Raw genomic sequence first — 20,586 nt, forward strand, 5'->3', positions numbered from 1 at the left:
GCAGCAAGTTATCCAGAAGATCTAGCTAAGATAATTAATGAAGGTGGCTACACTAAACAAATTTTCAGTGTACATAAAACAACCTTATATTGGAAGAAGATGCCATTTAGGACTTCCATAGCTAGAGAGGAGAAGTCAATGCCTGGCTTCAAAGCTTCAAAGGAGAGGCTGACTCTCTTGTTAGGATCTAATACAGCTGGTGATTTTAAGTTGAAGCCAGTGCTCACTTACCATTCCCCAAATCCTAGGACACTAAAGAATTATGTTAAATCTTCTCTGCCTGTGCTCTATAAATGGACCAACAAAGCCTGGATGACAGCACCTCTGTTTACAACATGGTTTACTGAATATTTTAAGCCCAGTACTAAGACCTACTGCTCAGAAAAAAAGATTCTTTTCAAGATATTACTGCTCACAGACAATGCACCTGGCCACCCAAGAGCTCTGATGGAGATGTACAAAATTAATGTTTTCATGACTGCTAACACAACATCCATTTTGCAGCCCATGGATTAAAGATTAATTTCAACTTTCAAGTCTTATTATTCAGGAAATACATTTTTTAAGGCTATAGCTGCCATAGACAGTGATTCCTCTGATGGAGCTGGGCAAATTAAATTGAAAACCTTCTGGAAAGGAGCCACCATATTAAATGCCATTAAGAGCATTCATGATTCACGGGAAGAGGCCAAAATATCAACATTTACAAGAGTTTGGGAGAAGTTGATTCCAATCCTCATGGATGACTTTGAGGGGTTCAAGACTTCAGTGGAAGTAACTATAGATGTGGTGAAAATAGCAAGAGAACCAGAAGTGGAGCCTGAAGATGTGACTGAATTGCTGCAATCTCATGATAAAACTTTAACAGATGAGGAGTTGCTCCTTATAGATGAGCAAAGAAAGTGGTTTCTTGAGATGGAATCTATTCCTGGTGAAGATGGTGTGGAGACCACTGAAATGTTAAATAAAGGATTTAGAATATTACATAAACTTAATTGATAAAGCAGCCGCAGGGTTTGAGAGGACTGACTCCAATTCTGAAAGAAGTTCAACTGTGGGTAAAATGTTACCAAATAACATTGCTTGCTACATGAGAGGAAGAGTCACCCGATGAGGCAAACTTCTTAGTTGTCTTATTCTAAGAAACTGCATCAACTATACTCCAATAAAAATGTTTAAAAAAAGAAAAGAAGGGCTTCCCTGGGGATGCAGTAGTTAAGAATCTGCCTGCCAATGCAGGGCACACGGGTTCGAGACCTGGTCCAGGAAGATCCCACATGCCACAGAGCAGCTAAGCCTGTGCGCCACAACTACTGAGCCTGCGTGCCACAACTACTGAAGCCCGCAGCCTAGAGCCCGTGCTCCGCAAAAAGAGAAGCCACCACAATGAGAAGCCCGCGCACCTCAACGAAGAGTAGCCCCTGCTCGCCGCAACTAGAGAAAGCCCGCATGCAGCAACAAAGACCCAACGCAGACAAAAATAAATAAATAAAATTTTTAAAAAAGAAATTGCTACAGCCACCCAACCTTTAGCAACCACCACTCTGATCAGTCAGCAGCCATCAAACATCCAGGTAAGACCCTCCACCAGCACAAGGATTATGACTCACTGAAGGCTCAGATGATCATTAACGAGTTTTAGCAATAAAGGTTTTTTTTTTTTTGGCTGTGCCACACAGCATGAAGGATCTTAGTTCCCTGACCAGGAACTGAACGTGTGCCCCCCTGCAGTGGAAGTGCAGAGTCCTAATCACTGGACCGCCAGGGAATTCCCTGAAGTATTTTTAAATTAAGGTATGTACATTTTTTTAGACATATTGCTATCGTACACTTAATAGACTACCGTATAATGCAAACGTAACTTTCATATGCACCAGGAAACCAAAAAATTCGTGACTCACTTTATTGTGATATTTGCTTTATGGCAGTGGTCTAGAACCAAATCCACAGTATCTCCAAGGTATGCCTATGTTCTATATGTAGGAGACTCACTTTAGATACAAAGATGCAAATAGGTTAGAAATGAAAGAACAGCAAATGAATCTGTTATGGGATGAATTGTGTCCCCCCCAAAATTATGGGGTGAATTGTGTCCCCCCAAAAATTGTGGTCCTAACATCAAATACCTCAAAATATGACTGTACTTAAAGATAGGGCTTTTAAAGCAGTAATTAAGGTTAAATGAGGTCAATGGAGTGGGATCTAATCTAATGACTGGTGTCCTTATAAGAAGAGGAGATTATGACACAGACACACAGAGGGAAGACCATGTGAAGACACAGGTAGGAAAAGCCAGCCAGCCACAAGCTAAAGAGAATAACCTGGGATAACACAACTCCGCTGACAACCTGATCTCAGATTTCTAGCTTCCAAAACCGTGAGAAAATACATTTCTGATGTTTAAGCCACACAGGCTGTGGTACTTTGTTATGGCAGCCCTAGCAAACTAATACAAATTCCACGCAAATAGTAACCAAAAGAGACCTGGAGTGCTATACTATTATCAGACAAAATAAACTTTAAGGCAAAATTTTTTATGAGACATAGAAGGACATTATTTATTGAAAAAAGGGTAACTCAGCAAGGAATTACGACAAATATGAACATATACACACCTAAACAAGAGGGCCCCCAAATATATGAAGCAAACACTGACAGAATTTAAGGAAGAAATAAAAACAGTTCTAGAATAACATTTGGAGACTTCCATTACCCCCTTTTAATAGAGAGTACAGCCAGGCAGAAGTTCAGTAAGGACACAGAGGATTTCAGCAAGACCGTAAACCAGCTAGCTCTCACAGACATATATAGAACACTCCACCCAATAAAAGCAAAATACACATTCTTCTCTAGGTGCACATGGAACATTCTCTAGGGTAGACCATATGTTAAACCATAAAGCAAGTCTCAATAAGTTGAAAAAGACCGAAATCATACAAAGTATTTTCTCCGACCACAGTAGAAGGAAAATAGAAATGATTAACTGAAGGAAAACTGGAAAACTCACAAATATATGGAAATTTTAAAACACTCTTAAAACAACCAATGAGTCAGAGGTGATCTCACCAGGGAAATTAGAAAACACTCTAAGAAAGAAACAAAAGCACAACACACCAGAACTTAAGGTATGGGATGGTACTGCACAAACTCCCGCTGAGTAAAAGCAATTTTACTGCTGGATCAAAAGACCCACACCACTTCTGTTACACATACTCCTTGATGTGTGGCAAAAGCAGAACTGAAGAAATGGCTGGGGGTCCTAAAGAGGCAGAGGGGACTTGACATAGCCCCATGCACTCTCCTGGGGCCCCAGATGGCAATGTTTTCCCATCCCATGAGAAGGTCTCCCAAGTATTGAAATGGGAATGGAACCGGGAGAAGAACTGGGGCCAGGACTGGGGAGGCTTCAGCTCTGATCTGTGTGGACTGAAAACTGGGTACAGAATGAGACCAAAGAAGAAAGAGGACCTCTTATAACCAGCCCTCCCAGTGCCCCACAAAGAGTGTCATAGGTAATGATCAAAATTTTGCCTTGGTCTTTGCATGAGCTGGAGCACCCCTGGAGGCTGGAAGGATGAACTTTTACATGTCTGAAGAAGAAAGCAGAAAGTGGAAGGGAAGGGGGCTTCCCTGGTGGCGCAGTGGTTGAGAGTCCGCCTGCCGATGCAGGGGACACGGGTTCGTGCCCCGGTCCGGGAAGATCCCACGTGCCGCGGAGCGGCTGGGCCTGTGAGCCATGGGCGCTGAGCCTGCGCGTCCGGAGCCTGTGCTCCGCAACGAGAGAGGCCACAACAGTGAGAGGCCCGCGTACCGCAAATAAAAAAAAAAAGTGGAAGGGGAGAAAATTTCCTTTGAGAGCTCACAAGAAATAAACATTTGTTTTCCCATAGAACTTTCCCACTTACAGGGACTTTCCCAAACTATTAATCGTGCGGCTTCCTCTTTGCCCTTCTGAGCTCTTACCAATGTTCACACCTTTGATACATTCCCACCAACTTTTTTCACTTCTTTCATTTTGTTCTCCACATTCTGGGGCTTTCTCCCTTGCTCCAAAATTTAAATAATATTCAGGTCAGAAAAAGAGTTTTCTGTTTATAAGAGAGGAACATAATGTGCTGCGGCTTTTCCAGAATACAATTCTAGCCCTTTGTTCTTTTGAGAGGACGTTACAGATGTGTCTAAAAAAATATTTCACAAATCTCTTCACTCACTGTCTCATTCTGAGTGCTTAAGGAGCATCTTTTAAAAAGATAACCTAGTTGTCTTCCAAGAACTACTGAATGAAAACTACAGGGATAAGAGTGGATCCAGAATTGGAAATTTTTTAAAGTTTGCCATAAGATTTTGTTTTTACTCATCTTCTGAAGCCACTACTAATCTGATGTGTGTGACCATCTAAAGAGAGGGGAAGGTTAAACTCCAGATGCTACATTATCCTATGTTTCATTTCATAGTCAACACAGCTTCAATCTCAGTCAAGCAAGGCAGGGGTTCTCAAGAGACTCACTAGGGCAGATCCCAACTTCTGGAGGGGTGTTATCCTCACCCAGGGAGAGCAGGTTCCTGTAGGTCTCCAACATCACGTCCCTGTACAAGGCCCTCTGAGCAGGGTCCAGGCATTCCCACTCCTCCTGAGAGAATTCTATGGCCACATCCCTGAATGTCAATAGTCCCTGAAATAAAAAACATGTTTCACTAAGAGACCATGGGGAGAGTTCTTGTCTTCACACAAAATGTGAGTAGGAAAGAGGTGTAGGGATTGATTCCGTTGAAGTGACAGATCATTTTGAGTAATTTATATGTCCCTAATTTTATTATATTTTCCAGCAGAGGATATCAGATCCACTGAATCACTGTAGATTTCTCATTTTGAGGACAATGGAAGAAGTATACAAATGAAATTATTCAACACAGGATTGTTTATGTGGAAGAGATACATATTATGTTCTACACACTAAGTGATATTCAGTACCTGGATGAGCTAGAGTATGAGTGGTATCTTCAAGCATGACAGAGTCCACATACATGCAAAAACATAAATACAGGTCTATCCATTTAACTCAGATATTCAGCCACCAACAAAAGTCAAGTGGAGTTTATTCCACTAATAAAAAAAAAGGTGATTCAAGATGAGGAAATTTACTAATGTTGTAGGTTAATTTAGCAGATTAAATAGAAAAAATGTTTATCATGGCAGTAGACCTTTGAAGAAATACTGGATGATTACAATTATGCCGGGCTTCCCCGGTGGCGCAGTGGTTAAGAATCCGCCTGCTAATGCACGGGACATGGGTTCGAACCCTGGTCCGGGAAGATCCCACATGCTGCAGAGCAACTAAGCCCATGTGCCACAACTACTGAGCCCACGTGCTGCAACTACTGAAGCCCGTGTGCCGCAACAAGAGAAGCCACCACAATGAGAAGCCTGTGCACCGCATAGAAGAATAGACCCCACTCACAGCAACTAGAGAGAGCCCGCGTGCCACAAAGAAGACCCAATGCAGCCAAAAAAATAAACAAATAAATAAAATGATGCCAAGTAGGGATAAGCAACAAGGTCCTACTGTATAGCACAGGGAACTATATTCAATATCCTGTGATAAACCAGAATGGAAAAGAATATATATATGTATAATTGAGTCACTTTGCTGTACAGCAGAAATTAACACAACATTGTAAATCAACTATACTTCAATAAATTTTTTAAAAAGTGGATATGGTAAACTAACCCCCCCAAAATTATGCCAAATAGGAAATTAAAGGAACTGTTATTAAGCAAAACTATTTCACCGAGCATCATAATCACTGGAAGCACTAGAGGCATTTCCACTAAAAGGTAAGGCTGAGGCAAGTGGGCCAGCAGGCTCCTGCCATTCACCACTGCACAGGACACCTAAGCTGGAGCCAGAAGAGGGAGAAGCAAATTCCCATTAGCGATTTTACTGTGACACCTATTCATAAGACATATGTGATGAAATTTTAAAAACTTTACTGAAGGATGTAACAAAGACGCGATCCAAGACCCGCAAACCTACTTTTCGCTGGAAGATGTGGTGGCGTAAAGACCTCAGGGATTTAGAAATTCAGAGCAATTCAAAGGTGAAAGAAATGTGGGATTTCAAATAAAAAGTCTGCATTATATTTAGGAGACAGAAATTTTTTCTTTTTTTTTTAAATTTTATTTATTTATTTTTGGCTGTGTTCGTTGCTGCACGCGGGCTTTCTCTAGTTGCGGCGAGCGGGGGCTACTCTTCGTTGCGGTGCGCGGGCTTCTCATTGCAGTGGCTTCCCTCATTGTGGAGCACGGGCTCTAGGTGCACAGGCTTCAGTAGTTGCGGCACGCGGCCTCAGTAGTTGTGGCACGCGAGCTTAGTTGCTCCGCGGCATGTGGGATCTTCCTGGGCCAGGGATCGAACCCGTGTCCCCTGCATACGCAGGCGAATTCTCAACCACTGCGCCACCGGGGAAGCCCAGGAGAGAGAAAATTTTGAAGAGAAAAACAAAATGGTGGGCCTTGCCAAATTACATGTGAAACTATTGACATGCGTGAATGTGTGTGTGGGGGGTGTGCACAGTGTGGGTAATATCTGAAACTAACATGAATGAAATAAAATAGCTGCAAGATATACACAAAAAAGCCAAACTAGAGATTTAGTTAAATCCAAATTAAAGACGTAATTATAAACAGGAACGATTAGGACTATGCGGAACACAATATTTTAAAATTATGCGAAGGGCTTCCCTGGTGGCGCAGTGGTTGAGAGTCCGCCTACCGATGCAGGGGACCACGGGTTCGTGCCTCGGTCCGGGAGGATCCCACATGCCGCGGAGCGGCTGGGCCCGTGAGCCATGGCCGCTGAGCCTGCGCGTCCGGAGCCTGAGCTCCGCAACGGGAAGAGGCCACAACAGTGAGAGGCCCGCGTACCACAAAAAAAAAAAAAAAATTATGCGAGGTGAGGCCTTCTCAAGCAAGATCAGAAAGCAGAGGGCAAGAAGGAAGGATTTATGTTTCACTGCAAAGAAATGCTAAACTAAGAAGGATACCAGGGCATGTGTAAAGAATTAAACTACAAAATATAAAATAGCTTTTAAATATATATCAAAAGAAAACTGAGCAAAGTATGAAAATCCATGTTTTATTTCCATAAAAGAATGAACTTGACTCACAAGTAGTTGGAAATGGAAATACAAAGGATTGTCATCTTCCCCCAAATTTTCAAAATACAAAAAGAATACAGTATCAAGTTTTGCTTACATTGAGGAAAATCTCACATGTTGGTGGCGGGGAGGGAACCTTTGCAGTTTTAGGGGAGGACATCTGACAAAATCTATCAAAATATGAAATGCACCATTCTTGACCCAGAGAAATCCTCAGACATCTGCAGAGAAGTCAGCCTGCTCCAAGGCAGCCACTGACACGTTCTTTATGTCAGCAAAAAATTGTAAAGGTCCCATGAGTCTTCATTAAGAGAGAGTTCCAATGAAGATCAAGCTGTATCTGTGTTTACTCATGTGAAAACCACTTCTAGACACATGCTGTGTATGTTTTTTAAATTTACAGAATAAAATATTACAACAAACATTCAATGAAGAATTTTTCCTAAAATTGCATAATGATGTGAAATGCAATCTTACAAGATCTGAGCTGAGTCTTGCCACAAAACCTACAACAGTGGTTCCCCACTGAGACATGAGGCATGGAGATAGGGAAGGGGATGCTTTACATCCTAGTACCTAAGCTGCTGCTTTGCTGGAAGTTTGAGCACCATATATATATCTCACATGATGCTTAAAATAAAAGAATATAATATTTATTAATAACAGTGGAACCAGAATTTGGCTACAGCCTCTCTGATGACAAGAATAAAGTTGTGGCTCCATGTCTTGGCTGAATTATAATCATTTTTACCTAAAACACCTGCTGCAAGATAGTCCTTGCGGGAACACCGTGGTCCCTATGGGATGGATGTGCTGAGAATAATTTTTTAAACCTCTTAATGATAGATATTTCGATTGACTCCGTATTTTAAAATGAATTATCGAATAAAACATCCTCTATCACTGATGTCTGTTTCTGAACTTTCTTCTCCATTCATGACGGTAATGGAGAACATTAATGATTAATGTTTTGGAACCAGAAACACCATGATTCACTTGTTTAGCTCTGAAAGCATTATAATGTCAGGCAGAGCTGGTTTCCTCTTATCACTCTTCTTTTCCAGAATTTTCCAACTATTCCTACACATTAGTACATGACTTATAGGTGCAGCTTCTTTATCCTGGTTGACAGAGAGCAGACAGTGCATCTAGATGGGCTCCTAAGCAATTCCTGCCACTGAATACCACTGACACCCTGTCTCCAGTCCATGGGTGTGAAGCCCTGCTCAGGACTACACCCAGTGGAGCCTCTTCACAAGTTCCAGGTCACTGGGTCATGGGGAGACGGGATCTAAGTGGAGATGACAGGCCCTGAAGGAAGGACCTGGGTGGGTGTGACTGTACAGGTGTCAGGCAGGACACTTCAGAGTCAGATAAGATTAGTGAGTCCAAAAAAGGGCATTTCAGGAAGGACAGACAAAACAATCGACTGAGAATATGACTTTACCTGAGAAAGAGCCATTCCTGACTCCTGTTCTTTCCTCTCCCTCCTCTTCCAGATTTCTTCCTCAGGCAAAGATCAGTCTTGAGAAGTCAATCCTGAGTGTCAAGAATAGGCTGTTTAATGCTTAGAATCGACACACGCCCTTCCTGAGTCATGGCCACACACACAGGGAGGACCTCAGCATGTGGAACAGACAGTCCTCTGCTGCCCACTGTACCAGGAGGGACTCAGGACAGTAAACTCCTACAGAGACCAAGAGGTGAGTTTTCCCACCCTTTCCTTCAGATCTCACTCCCCTCCTGAAGCCCCCACGTACGCTGTAGCAGGGGGACTCGGGGCTGGACGGACCCTCCCCTTGGTCACAGACCAGCCCTGATCAAACTCCACTCAGAACAGAGCCCCCTCACCTCTCTGGATCATGGGCTGATCTCAGCTTCATAAATGGAGGAGCCAGAGCCTTGGTGCTCAAAGCTGGGTACAGATCAGAATCACCGGAGGCACTTTAAACATTATGGAGGTTCCATTCCACGTGACTATTTGAAGGGGAATCTCTGGTCAGGAGGCACAAAAGATGTATCTGCAAAACGCCTCAGCAATGTACTGTGATGCCAGAGATGAGCACCACTCAGAGGAGGCAGGACCAGCCCACCTCCCACCTTGTGCTCTGCTGTCTCCTGGGGCCTCGCTGTCACGCGCATCCAGCCAGGGGAAGGGGACGGGGAAGGGGAAGGGAAGCAGCAGAGAAACATGCAGAGCAGGCGATATGGACCGGAAGTAGGGGTGAGGGAGTGGCTGGAATGTTATTAGGGGGGCGAGGGAGGAGGGAGAAGCCAGAGAAGGTGCCAGTGAGAGGTGATAGCAGAACAAAGACCCGAGGAAAGAAGGGATTTTGCCACCTGCAAGTGAAGGGTCAGAGGCCTCTAGGCAGAGGGACACCATGAGAAGGCCCTGAAGTGGTAGTGTCCCAGAAAGGGCAAACAGGCCTGTGTGGCTTCAGTAGGGTGAGTGAGGAGGGGACGAGTAGGAGAAAAGATCAGAAGGGTATCAGAGGTACAAATGAACTTATTTACAAAACAGAAATAGACCCACAGACACAGAAAACAAATGTATGATTACCAAAGGGGAGAGCGGTGAGGGATAAATTAGGAGGTTGGGATTAACATATACACACTACTATATGTCAAACAGATAACCAACAAGGACCTACTGTATAGCACAGGGAACTATACTCAATATCCTGTAATAATCTATAAGGGAAAACAATCTGAAAAAGAATATATATAATATGTATATAATATACAACTGAATCACTGTGCTGTACACCTGAAACTAACACAACATTGTAAATCAACTATACTTCAATTATATATATATATATATATATATATATATTTTTAAAGGGTATTAAAGAAAGCAGATAAGAAAGGGCTGTGGTCTTCAAACCTTTTCCCCCATACCCCAGGAGATTTTAGAACCATGTATTATTCCCTTATCCATTTTAACTAAACATCTATTTTTAATTTTTTTTTGTCATTAGTTAAAACACTAGCGAGTAAAGCAATGTATATTTTTAAAACATGCTGAGATGCTCACCTAAGCCCCAGGACCTAAGTACAGGGTCGCCCTATACTGAGACGTGGAGGACGGCAAGAGAATATATCTGGGAGGGTTCGGGGAGTCATTTCTGGACATATTAAGGTGAAGATGCCAGTTGGCTGTCCCAGCAGAGATGCTGAGGTGACAGCTGGATAAGCTGGGTACAGGACTGCGGTTTCAGGGGAGAGGTCTGGGTGGAGACGTGAAAGGAGACATCAGTGTTTAAAGTTATGACATGAGATAGAAACAGAAACAGTGGGTGCAGACAGAGAAAAGAAATTCAAGGACTAAGGCCAGAGATACTCCCACAGTCAGAGACCAGGGAGGTCAGAGAAAGAGGCACAGGAAACTGAGAAGTGAACACGGAGAAGAAAATTAAAACGGACGGCTGGTAGCTAGCTAAATTTATTTTCTAAAAACAGTGTGATGTGAAAGCCAAGAAAAAAGTGCTTCCAGAAGACGGAGTGCAACAAGTTTTTGAAAGGACAAGATGATGACTGAGAATATACCACTAGATTTAGAAATACGTTTAGATAAGCAAGGTATCAGTGGAACAGTGGGTGTGAACGCTGGACTGGATGGGTTTCAAAGGAGAACTGGAAGCAAGAATTGAAGCAGTGAAACAAACAACTTTCTAGTTGTTTATTATTTATTTATTTGCGGTACGTGGACCTCTCACTGTCGTGGCCTCTCCCGCTGCGGAGCACAGGCTCCAGACGCGCAGGCTCAGCGGCCATGGCTCACGGGCCCAGCCGCTCCGCGGCATGTGGGATCTTCCCGGACCGGGGCACGAACCCGTGTTCCCTGCATTGGCAGGCGGACTCTCAACCACTGCGCCACCAGGGAAGCCCTAGTTGTTTATTTTGTTCTGAAATGGAGAGTAAGAAAGGGCACTTACTAGAGTGGGAAATATAGCTAATTGAAGATTTTTTGTTTTAAAGATGGGCAAATGTAGTAAAGGGCTCTTTTTTGCTCTTTCTTTTTAAGATGGGACAATATCACCATCTGTATATGCTGAACAAAATAACTGCCCAGAGATACAAACTGATGACACAGTGGCAGTGGCCAAAGGATGCCGTCCTGTTCTGACTTACAGCTCCTCCAGGTTTATGCCCAGAGATCCGCCCCCAGCAACCCCCCCCCAAAGAAAACCCCCATCACCTGACCCCAGTCCCACCCCACACTCCTACAGGCTCCCAGTGGGCACCCCACAGTGTTACAGGACAGAATCCCCTACTGATCCGCACACTCTGCCCTGGCATCCCACACCACGTTCCAAACGCCAGTAGCTTCTGTTCTGGCAGGAAGGCACCCACCAACCCAGGATCCCATATATGCCTTCTTGGAGACCTTGCCCTCAAGTCAGGCACTGCCATAATGCAAGAGTAATGTCTCCAACGATCCACATACTCCGACGAGACTCCAGTATCGTCGATGAACTTCACACTCCTAAGAGACCCCACAGAAGTTACTACGTAGAGTAAACCTCCTGAATCCATCCCCTCAGGATCCAGACACGAACTTCCTCACAGCCAGGAGTTTGGCTACTGATGGCTCACAGCTCCGCACCCCGCCTCCCCTTGAAAACTGGACTCAGCCACAGGGAGCTGCCGCCCCAAAATCACGGCACCTCCTTGGACAGCCGGTGTCCAATGTCTGATCAGTGCAGGATAGAAAAGCCTATTCCTTCCCTCGAACTGGACCAACTCCATAGGGTCACCCCACCTCCAGAGCTCCCAGCTATAAAGTCATACAGTGGAGTCTGGATTTTCGTCCTGAGGGCAATGAGAAGGCATTGAAGGGATTAATGCCAGGGAATTTCCTCCCTGCTCTGTTTCTCTGCTCTCCCTGTCACCTCTTGCCCCTCTTTTTGTCCCAGCACCGTGTGTCTCTGTTGTCCATGGCCTGAACTCTTTGATTCCCTCCCCACTCTCTCAGTTCGATGTACCGGTCCCTTGCTGCTCCCACTTCTACCCCATCAAGGTCCCTGTCGTCCAATTTGCTTCCCTTTGTCTTTCTGGAGGTGCCTTTTTATCTAGGTTTCTTCCTCTGGTTCACTCTTTTGCTCTTACTGTATCTCCACATCCACCTGCCCCATCCTCCATTTCACCCTCTCTTTTTCACTATTTTCCCTCTCAGTCTTTCTCATTCTCTCTCGGACTCTGCTCCATCCCCTGCCCTGTACATTCACAGGTATGGAAGAGAGAGAAACATGTCCCTTGCCCACGAAGTGCATTTTCCAGTGGGGCTGCGGGAATGTAAACACACCACGACAAGCACAGGCAGTAGGATGCGTTTTGTCCAGAACAAACACAAAGAGTGTCACCGAACGGGTGCATGTCACCTGTCCCAGTGCGTGGGTCAGAGATCTCCAAAGCGGTGAGTGCAAAGTGGATGGCTAGGGAGGGGAGGGGCCGGCCGACTCCAGAGGTCGCGAAGATGGGGAGGGTGTCAGGAGAGGGGTGATGTCTGTACGACCCCAAGGCCAAGGAGAAGATGTGGCCTCTGGGTCTGCACAGCCATCACTGCCCGGGAAGGGTCGAATGGGAGGACGAGAATCCACCTCCGGAGTGAGGACTTGAAACAGCGCATCTGAGAGAGAGAGGGGATCAGAGCCTGTGGAAGTCACTAAAGGGTTCTGAGCAGGAAAGCAACGCGGCAAGCGGTGTCTACCTGGACCTAGGGCGGAAAGGCCAGGGCGGAGACCTATAGTCTCACGGTGCTGCCGGGACTTACCAGGCGCGGAACAAGCGGATGAAGGGGTTTTAACGTACGTGACAACCCCTGAACCTCAGGTGTGGCGGATCAAGGGCCTGGGGGCGTCCCAAAGACCCGGGTTGAACCAGAAAAACCAAGGACTGTGCCCCTCGCTCTGCTTCCGGGTTTTGCAGGCAACTGCGCGTGCGCGACCGTGCAGCAGGCGGGGCCGAGGAGGGGTGGGGCGTGGTGAGGGGCGGGGCGTGAGCAGTAGCCTGGACTGAACAGAAAGCCAGGGGCGGGGCCGACGTGGGGCGGGGCCTGGAGGGAGCAGGGTCTGGACTTCCGCCCCGCCCCCGGACCTTTGGAGAACTGTTATTCTGCCCAGCATTACCTGAACTTCTGCTTTCGAAGTCTTTGAATCTGTTTGGTGTCCTGTGGACCCGGCCGCTTCCTCGCTATTTTTTTTTTTTTAAACCATGGGCATGTATTACTTTTTTTTTTTTTTAAGTAATCTAATATTTTATTTATTTATTTTTGGGTGGGTTGGGTCTTTGTTGCTGCGTGCAGGCTTTCTCTAGCTGCTGAGAGCGGGGGGCTACTCTTCATTGCGGTGCGCGGGCTTCTCATTGCGGTGGCTTGTTGCAGAGCACGGGCTCTAGAGCGTGCGGGCTTCAGTAGTTGTGGCATGGGGGTTCAGTAGTTGTGGCATGGGGGCTCAGTAGTTGTGGCTTGCGGGCTGTAGAACGCAGGCTCAGTAGTTGTGGCGCACGGGCTTAGTTGCTCCGCAGCATGTGGAATATTCCCAGAGCAGGGCTCAAACCCATGTCCCCTGCGTTGGCAGGCGGATTCTTAACCACTGCGCCACCAGGGAAGTCCCTTCCTCGCTATTTTAAGTTAATGTTTCAAACAGTTGAAGGTAAAAGATTAGAGTTGTGAGGACGACTTAAATTACAAGCTGAGATGTTTTCTTCTTAAGTTGAAAATGGTTTGAGTCAAAGCTCTTTTTGCCAGCGGGTGGTGTTGGGTAACATAATTTAAAATGAAGGGCTTCCCTGGTGGTGCAGTGGTTAAGAATCCGCCTGACAATGCAGGGGACACGGGTTTGATCCCTGGTCCAGAAAGATCCCACATGCCACGGAGCAACTAAGCCCGTGCACCACAACTACTGAGCCTGTGCTCTAGAGCCCGCGAGCCACAGCTACTGAGCCCGCGTGCCACAACTACTGAAACCTACACGCCTGGATCCCATGCTCCACAACAAGAGAAGCCACCGCAATGAGAAGCCCGCACCAAAACAAACAGTAGCCCCCGCTCGCCGCAACTAGGGAGAAGCCCACGCGCAGCAACAAAGACCCAACGCAGCCAAAAGTAAAAAAATTCAATAAATTTAGTTTAAAAAATAAAATAGAATAAAATGAAATCAGCTCACAACCCAGAAATCCTCTCCCCAAAGGTAATAAAGGAAGAAAACAGTTTTATTATTAAATAAGCATTAAACAAGAAAGTGATATGCATCACAGGCAATCTTCTGAGAGACCAAAGACAATGAAAGAAAATCTTACCCTGTAATATTAGGTAAGCAGATACAAATGGTACTTACTTGTTCTCAGTATAAACAATAACTACTTCTCAGGTAAGAAGACGTGATAGCATCATTTGTCACACACAGTTCATCCCAACATCACCAGCTAATTGGACTGACCAACTGTGGTAGCTAATTGGCTTTATCCAGAGGAAGAGCAAACTTCTCATTTCTTTATGACTGGAGGGAATTCTGTAGCTTGGAGCAAGGCACCTGCTAAGTTAGGCTCTTACCCTTCCACAGAAACTGGGAGATAAGTGTGCTATCTCCCTGGATGTTTACATTTCAAAGAGATGGCTTCCAGGTCTTTGAGGAAACATTCCTGGGTTGCAAAATTGGCAGGAGCCTTATGTAGCTTTTTTAATTTTTGAAATGCAAGGATTTTATTTTATTTTATTTAACTTTATTGGAGTATAAATGCTTTACGATGCTGTGTTAGTTTCTGCTCTTATTTAGCTTTTTAAAAAACTGTACATACATTTCAAGGAGGCAGAGAAAGAACTTACAAGTTTTCTAAAGGAAATGCTCTAAGAAAAGGGAGGGAGAGAAGGCTCTTCCCTTCTTTTCAACAAAGAGAATTAAGCTGGGCTTTTTTTCCCCTTGTTTTTAGTTTTCATTTGTCCTTAGAGAAACCACATGCATTCATTCGTTAAAGCAATATTTTTTGAACATCTACTATATGTTCACAAGAATGGTAGCATGCCCTCTGTCTTGGGCACTGTGCTGGGAACCTCACATAAATTATGTGAGTTAATCTTTGTAATACCCCGGGAGCTGGGTATTATATGTCCATCTTCCCTAGGAGGATTTAGGTGCTGGGCTGTGCCTTTCTGGGGGTAGAGATTCTCTATGTCTCTTCTGTTTCCCTATCACTGATCATCAAAATGATCTTCCATGTGATGGTAGCTTACTCAATATGTGGAAGAGAGGAAGGCAGAAAAGAATGGTGGGATTAGTGACTCTAAGGGATTTTCTGATGGTTTGTCCATTTGTGTTCATATATTTTGTTTGTTTTACCATGTGAAGCAACCATTGGGCCCCTAGGAGTTGGAGACGTGGTGCTTTGAAGAATTCTCTAAACACAAGGTATAACCAAAAAAGCAAATTCACTTACCAAACTTTAAGTCCTTTGCTCCCTTCTACATGTATCCAGGTTTCCGGAAACTGGAAATTCTGAGTGCCAGTTCCGGGTAAGCAGCAGCAGAAGCCACCCTAAATTAAGTTCTCCTCCAAGCAGTTCTGAGAAGGGAGGACCTGAGGATGGGGAGAGGACCAGAGAGTTTCCAGAGGCAAATTCCATATCTAAGAAGTTATTTTAGAGGGTACCTGAGGATTCTGTTAGGCCCAGAGACCCCAGCTGGGCAGAGGAGATCGCCTCCTGTGTGCAGGCAGCTGAGCTTTCTTTTTTTTTTTTTTTTTTTTTATTTTGCGGTACACAGGCCTCTCACTGTTGTGGCCTCTCCCGTTGCGGAGCACAGGCTCCGGACGCGCAGGCTCAGCGGCCATGGCTCACGGGCCCAGCCGCTCTGCGGCATGTGAGATCTTAACGGACCGGGGCACGAACCCGCGTCCCCTGCATCGGCAGGCGGACTCTCAACCACTGCGCCACCAGGGAAGCCCGGCAGCTGAGCTTTGTGTGCACAACTGTGTTAGGCCAGAAGTGTGAAGTAGAAACCTAGCAAGTTTCGTGGGAAGCAGCTCTAGCTAGGGCCTGTGGGCGCCTTCTACGCTTATACAGTGCAGGGTAAATCTGTGTGGCCAGCCCTGGTGCTTGTTCCGGAGACACACGGATTGTAGGACGCGCTGGGTTCAGGCCCTGAGGGGCAGCCGGCTCTCCTGTGTGTCCATGCCAGAGGGTTTGGGCAGGAAAGAAGAGGCAGAAAGGGTGAGGGTTGGGGAGAGGAGATCAAGTACAGCGCGGGATGGTGGTAGGACTGGTTTGTGTTACAGATTTACGTCCGGACCGGGCTGAACCCTGCAGCTTCTTCCCGTGGGCTTGGGTCAGATTGCATTCTGGTTGGGTGATCAGAGCCCTGAGTCGACAGAGGGACCAAGTTGTTGCTGCAAGTTTGGATCCTGGGTAAGGGGTACTAAGTCAAGACTTCTGAGCAGAAGTATACAATCTGGGCAGAACCTACAGCAGTGCAGGCGCCTTGGGGAATGACTCCAGGGGGCGGAGTCTGGTCCCACGAGGGGCGGGGCTACATAAAGTTCCTGGACGCATGCGCGGGTGTATGTGCCAGATGCCCTTTGGGGTCTTGGTGGCCAAAGGAAGTCCCTTCCTAAGATCCTTGGAGAAGGTACGGCCCAAAGACCTGTGCCCAGGTGAGACCCTGCCTTCTCCCAGTGACTGTTTTTTTATATTGCTTGTAATCTAATCGTGACCATAAAATTCATGATGCTGTCTTCAGAATTTTTTTCCCCATGATCAGCAGAAAAATGACAAAGGGAAAAAATATCTTTCTTAATATAGCTCCTAGGTTTATTTTATTTTATTTTATTGAAGTATAGTTGATTTACAATGTTGTGTTAATTTCTTCTGTACAGCAAAGTGACTCAGATATGTGTGTGTGTGTATATATATATATATATATGTATTCATTTTCATATTCTTTTCCATTATGGTTTATCACAGGACATTGAACATAGTTCCCTGTGCTATACAGTAGGACCTTATTGTTTATCCATCCTATATATAATAGTTTGCATCTGCTAACCCCAAACTCCCAATCCTTCCTTCCCCCACCCAGCCCCTAGGTTCTTATTCAACTTAACAGTCACAGAGACCTCTGACTTTGGTGATTTAGAGCCATGTCTTCCAACAGATAATGATGTCTTTCCTTTTTATTTATTTTATTGAAGTATAGTTGATTTACAATGTTGTGTTATAACAGACAATGATGTCTTATGTGTGATAGTGTGAAATCATAGAAAATATATCCATTGGTCTCTGCTCTTGGTTCCTGGCAGAGAGCCCTTGAAACTCTTGAAATTTCCTAAGTGATAAAAGAGCACTAGAAGCTTCTTTTGTTCTAATATTTGGTCTTTGATCCCTGCCACAGAGCTCCAAAATCCTTTAGAATTTCCTGGGTGATAGGAATCTCTTTTGTTCTAATGACACAAATCTTGGTGGGTTCCTAGATGGAAGCTGGTCACCAGAAAGACCAATCTATGATTAGAAGGTGGGAACTTTCCATACCTCCCTTACCTACTGCCCCCATTCTCCACAGAGAGGAGGGCTGAAAATGGAGTTAATGATCCATCCTGCCTATGTGATGAAGCCACCATAAAAATCCCAAAAGTACGGGGTTCTGAGAGCTTCTTGGCTGGTGAACACGTGGAGGTGCTGGGAGAGTGGCACACCCAGAGAGTGTATGGAAGTGCCAAGCCCCTTTCCACATACCTTGCTCTATGCATTCTTCCTTTTAGCTGTACCCGAGTTATATCCTTTTATAATAAACCAGCAATCTAGCAAGTAAACTATTTTCTTGAGTTCTGTGAACCACTCTAGCAAATTAATTGAACTAGAGGAGGGGGTCATACGAGCCTTCGACTTATACCTGGTCAGCCAGAAACACAGGTGACAAACTGGACTTGTAATTGGCCTCTGCAGTGGAGGAGGGGCAGTCTTGTAGGACTGAGCTCTTAACCTGTGGGATCCAATGCTATCTCCAGGTAGATGGCATCAAAATTGAGTTGAATTGTAGGATACCCAGCTGGTGTCAGAGGATTGTTTGGCGGGGAAAACACTATGTTAGAAGTGTCAGGGACTTCCCTGGTGGCACAGTCGTTAAGAATCTACTTGCCAATGCAGGGGACACAGGTTTGAGCCCTGGTCTGGGAAGATCCCACATGCCTCGGAGCAACTAAACCCGCGAGCCACAACTACTGAGCCCACGAGCCTCAACTACTGAAGCCCACATGCCTAGAGCTTGTGCTCCGCAACAAGAGAAGCCACGGCAATGAGAAGCCTGCACACCAAAACGAAGAGTAGCCCCCCCCCACTCGCCACAACTAGAGAAAGCCCACGCACAGCAACGAAGACCCAACACAGCCAAAATTAAATAAATAAATTTCTAAAGGAGTGTCAGAAGTATTGTGTGTGAATAAAAGAGAAACACAGGAATGTGTTTTTCCAACTCAGACAGGAACACAACAAGAACACAATGAAGACACAGGACCCTTTGGTGTTATTCAAAGGGCATATAGACCAAAGTTCTTGGGCAAATTTGTTATTATTATCAATAGTTTAAAGTTTCTAATGTTCTGTTTTTCAGATATAGCATGTGTTCTTATTATTTCTGGAATTTTACTTGCTGTCAGTGTTGAATTTGTTGAATTAATATGTGGTGACACTGTTGAACTTTTCTCCAACTCTATAATTTTGGAAAATGGCTAAGGTTAAAGAACCCCTCACCCCCACCCACATGTAGGAAACAGATTACTGCAAAGTGCTACCCTTCCCCATTTGACTTCAGTAAGACTCATGAGAATCCCCTTGTTTACCTAGGAACAAGGCAGATACAGACCCTTCAAGTCGCCATTCTTTGTCTCATCAATATTTATTGAATTGTTTGTCCCCACTGATCAATAGGAACTAAAGAAAACCAAACTATGTAAGTCCAAAAAATGCCACTTCAGCATGTCGGTTATTTTGAAATGAAGGCACTTAAGAACAGCCAGTGAAAGAAAGACATTCTGACCATCCATTGTCTTCCTGAAAGCAGGATCTCCCATGTAAAATGTGCCCTCCTCGTACCAGGAGGAAGAAAGACATTCTTATCACCAGAGACAGGAAATTTGGGGCCAAGAAATCTGTACAAACTAACCTTGTTAAACAAATCCTTATCTTTCTATTTTCTTCTTTACCACTTACTGCCCCTAGCCCAAACCCTTTGTTTTGTCAATTCTTCACAAATTGATTGTTTTTTGTGTAAAAGGTGTAAAAGCTTCCTGCTGTGGTCGCTTCTTTGGGTCTTCACTCTCTTGTGAAGGTTCCCACTTACAGTGAGAATTTAATAAAATTTTTATGTGTTTCTCCTGTTGATCTGTCTTATAGCAGTTTAATTCTTAGGCCAGAGATCCAAAGATGGTAAAGGAGAATTTTTCCTCCCCTGCAGAACAATGCTTGTTAATAGGATTTAGTCAAACTTTACTTAAGATTCTCTCCTCTCCCAAGTGCCCTGAATTTTGGATCACTTATGAGCACTGTAATTCAGAACAACCCTGCCATGATAACAGCCCAAGAGTAGGCAACTTCATGGTAAAACATTCCCTGATCAATTATAGGTAATGCAGCAACCTCCTGCACTCTCACCTGTTTTTTGTTTTGTTTTGGTCTTGCCGCATGGCTTGCAGATCTTCGTTCCCTGACTGGGATCGAGCGGGCGCCCCCTGCAGTGGAAGCGTGGAGTCTTAACCACTGGACGGCCAGGGAAGTCCCACTCTCACCTGTTTTTTGTTTTTTTGTTTTTCTAGCCTTGTTTATCCTTCCTTATAAAGAAAAGCTCTTGTCTGTCTGGCTTTTGAGACTTCTGCGGATCCTAAGTTTGGAGCATCTTCTCTAGTGCATCCTTTCAAACAAAACCTCTCCTTATCTAAGTTCAAATTTGTTTTCTTTTCGGCAGTGGTAACTATTTTAGTTGTTTCATCTGTGCTAGAAAATGTATATTCTCTATTTTTATGTCACAGGGTCTAATATTATAGTCATATTGAAACCAGGCACCTCAGATTGGGACTTGAATCCACGTGCCGGGACTCGAACCCAGCTAAAACCCACAGTCTTCCAACTGAGATCACACAGAATTCAGTGAGAGACAAGAATTCAGTGAGGAAGAATTCAGTGAGAGACAAAGTGACAAGAAGTGGATTTATTTAGAGAGAATCACACTCCACAGACAGAGTGTGGGCCATCTCAGAAGGTGAGAAAAGGCACCAGGGTCTGGGGTGGTCAGTTTTTATAGTGGTGGGTAATTTCATAGGCTAATGAGTGGGAGGAGTATTCCAGCTATTTTAGGAAGAGGCGGGGATTTCCAGGAATTGGGCCACTGCCCACTTTGTGATCCTTAAGGTCGGTGTTGGAACTGTCAAGGCCCCTGTGGGTGTG

At 44.9% G+C, this 20,586-nt stretch overlaps 1 protein-coding gene and 1 long non-coding RNA gene across 3 annotated transcripts in view; one reads left to right on the plus strand and one right to left on the minus strand.

Annotated features, from left to right (window-relative positions):
• The window catches only part of LOC101335285 (uncharacterized), a 26,451-nt gene extending 13,361 nt beyond the window's left edge, over positions 1 to 13,090 (minus strand). For both annotated transcript variants that reach the window (XM_033845541.2, XM_033845534.2), the window contains exons 1-3: positions 12,935 to 13,090; positions 8,606 to 8,697; positions 4,508 to 4,673 (exon numbers count right to left, since the gene is read on the minus strand). In XM_033845541.2, the coding sequence (XP_033701432.1) occupies positions 4,508 to 4,673; positions 8,606 to 8,620 (181 nt within the window). In that variant the 5' untranslated portion in view covers positions 8,621 to 8,697; positions 12,935 to 13,090. The remainder of the gene's footprint in view (positions 1 to 4,507; positions 4,674 to 8,605; positions 8,698 to 12,934) is intronic.
• Positions 8,665 to 19,525, plus strand: LOC141277212 (uncharacterized). Its single transcript, XR_012328242.1, has 4 exons — positions 8,665 to 8,861; positions 11,186 to 11,303; positions 12,392 to 12,577; positions 15,507 to 19,525. It is a non-coding gene; the product is annotated as an uncharacterized lncRNA (long non-coding RNA).
• Positions 19,526 to 20,586: the final 1,061 nt, after the last annotated feature.

This window comes from Tursiops truncatus, chromosome 19 (genome assembly GCF_011762595.2).
Source record: "Tursiops truncatus isolate mTurTru1 chromosome 19, mTurTru1.mat.Y, whole genome shotgun sequence".
Taxonomy (NCBI): domain Eukaryota; kingdom Metazoa; phylum Chordata; class Mammalia; order Artiodactyla; family Delphinidae; genus Tursiops; species Tursiops truncatus.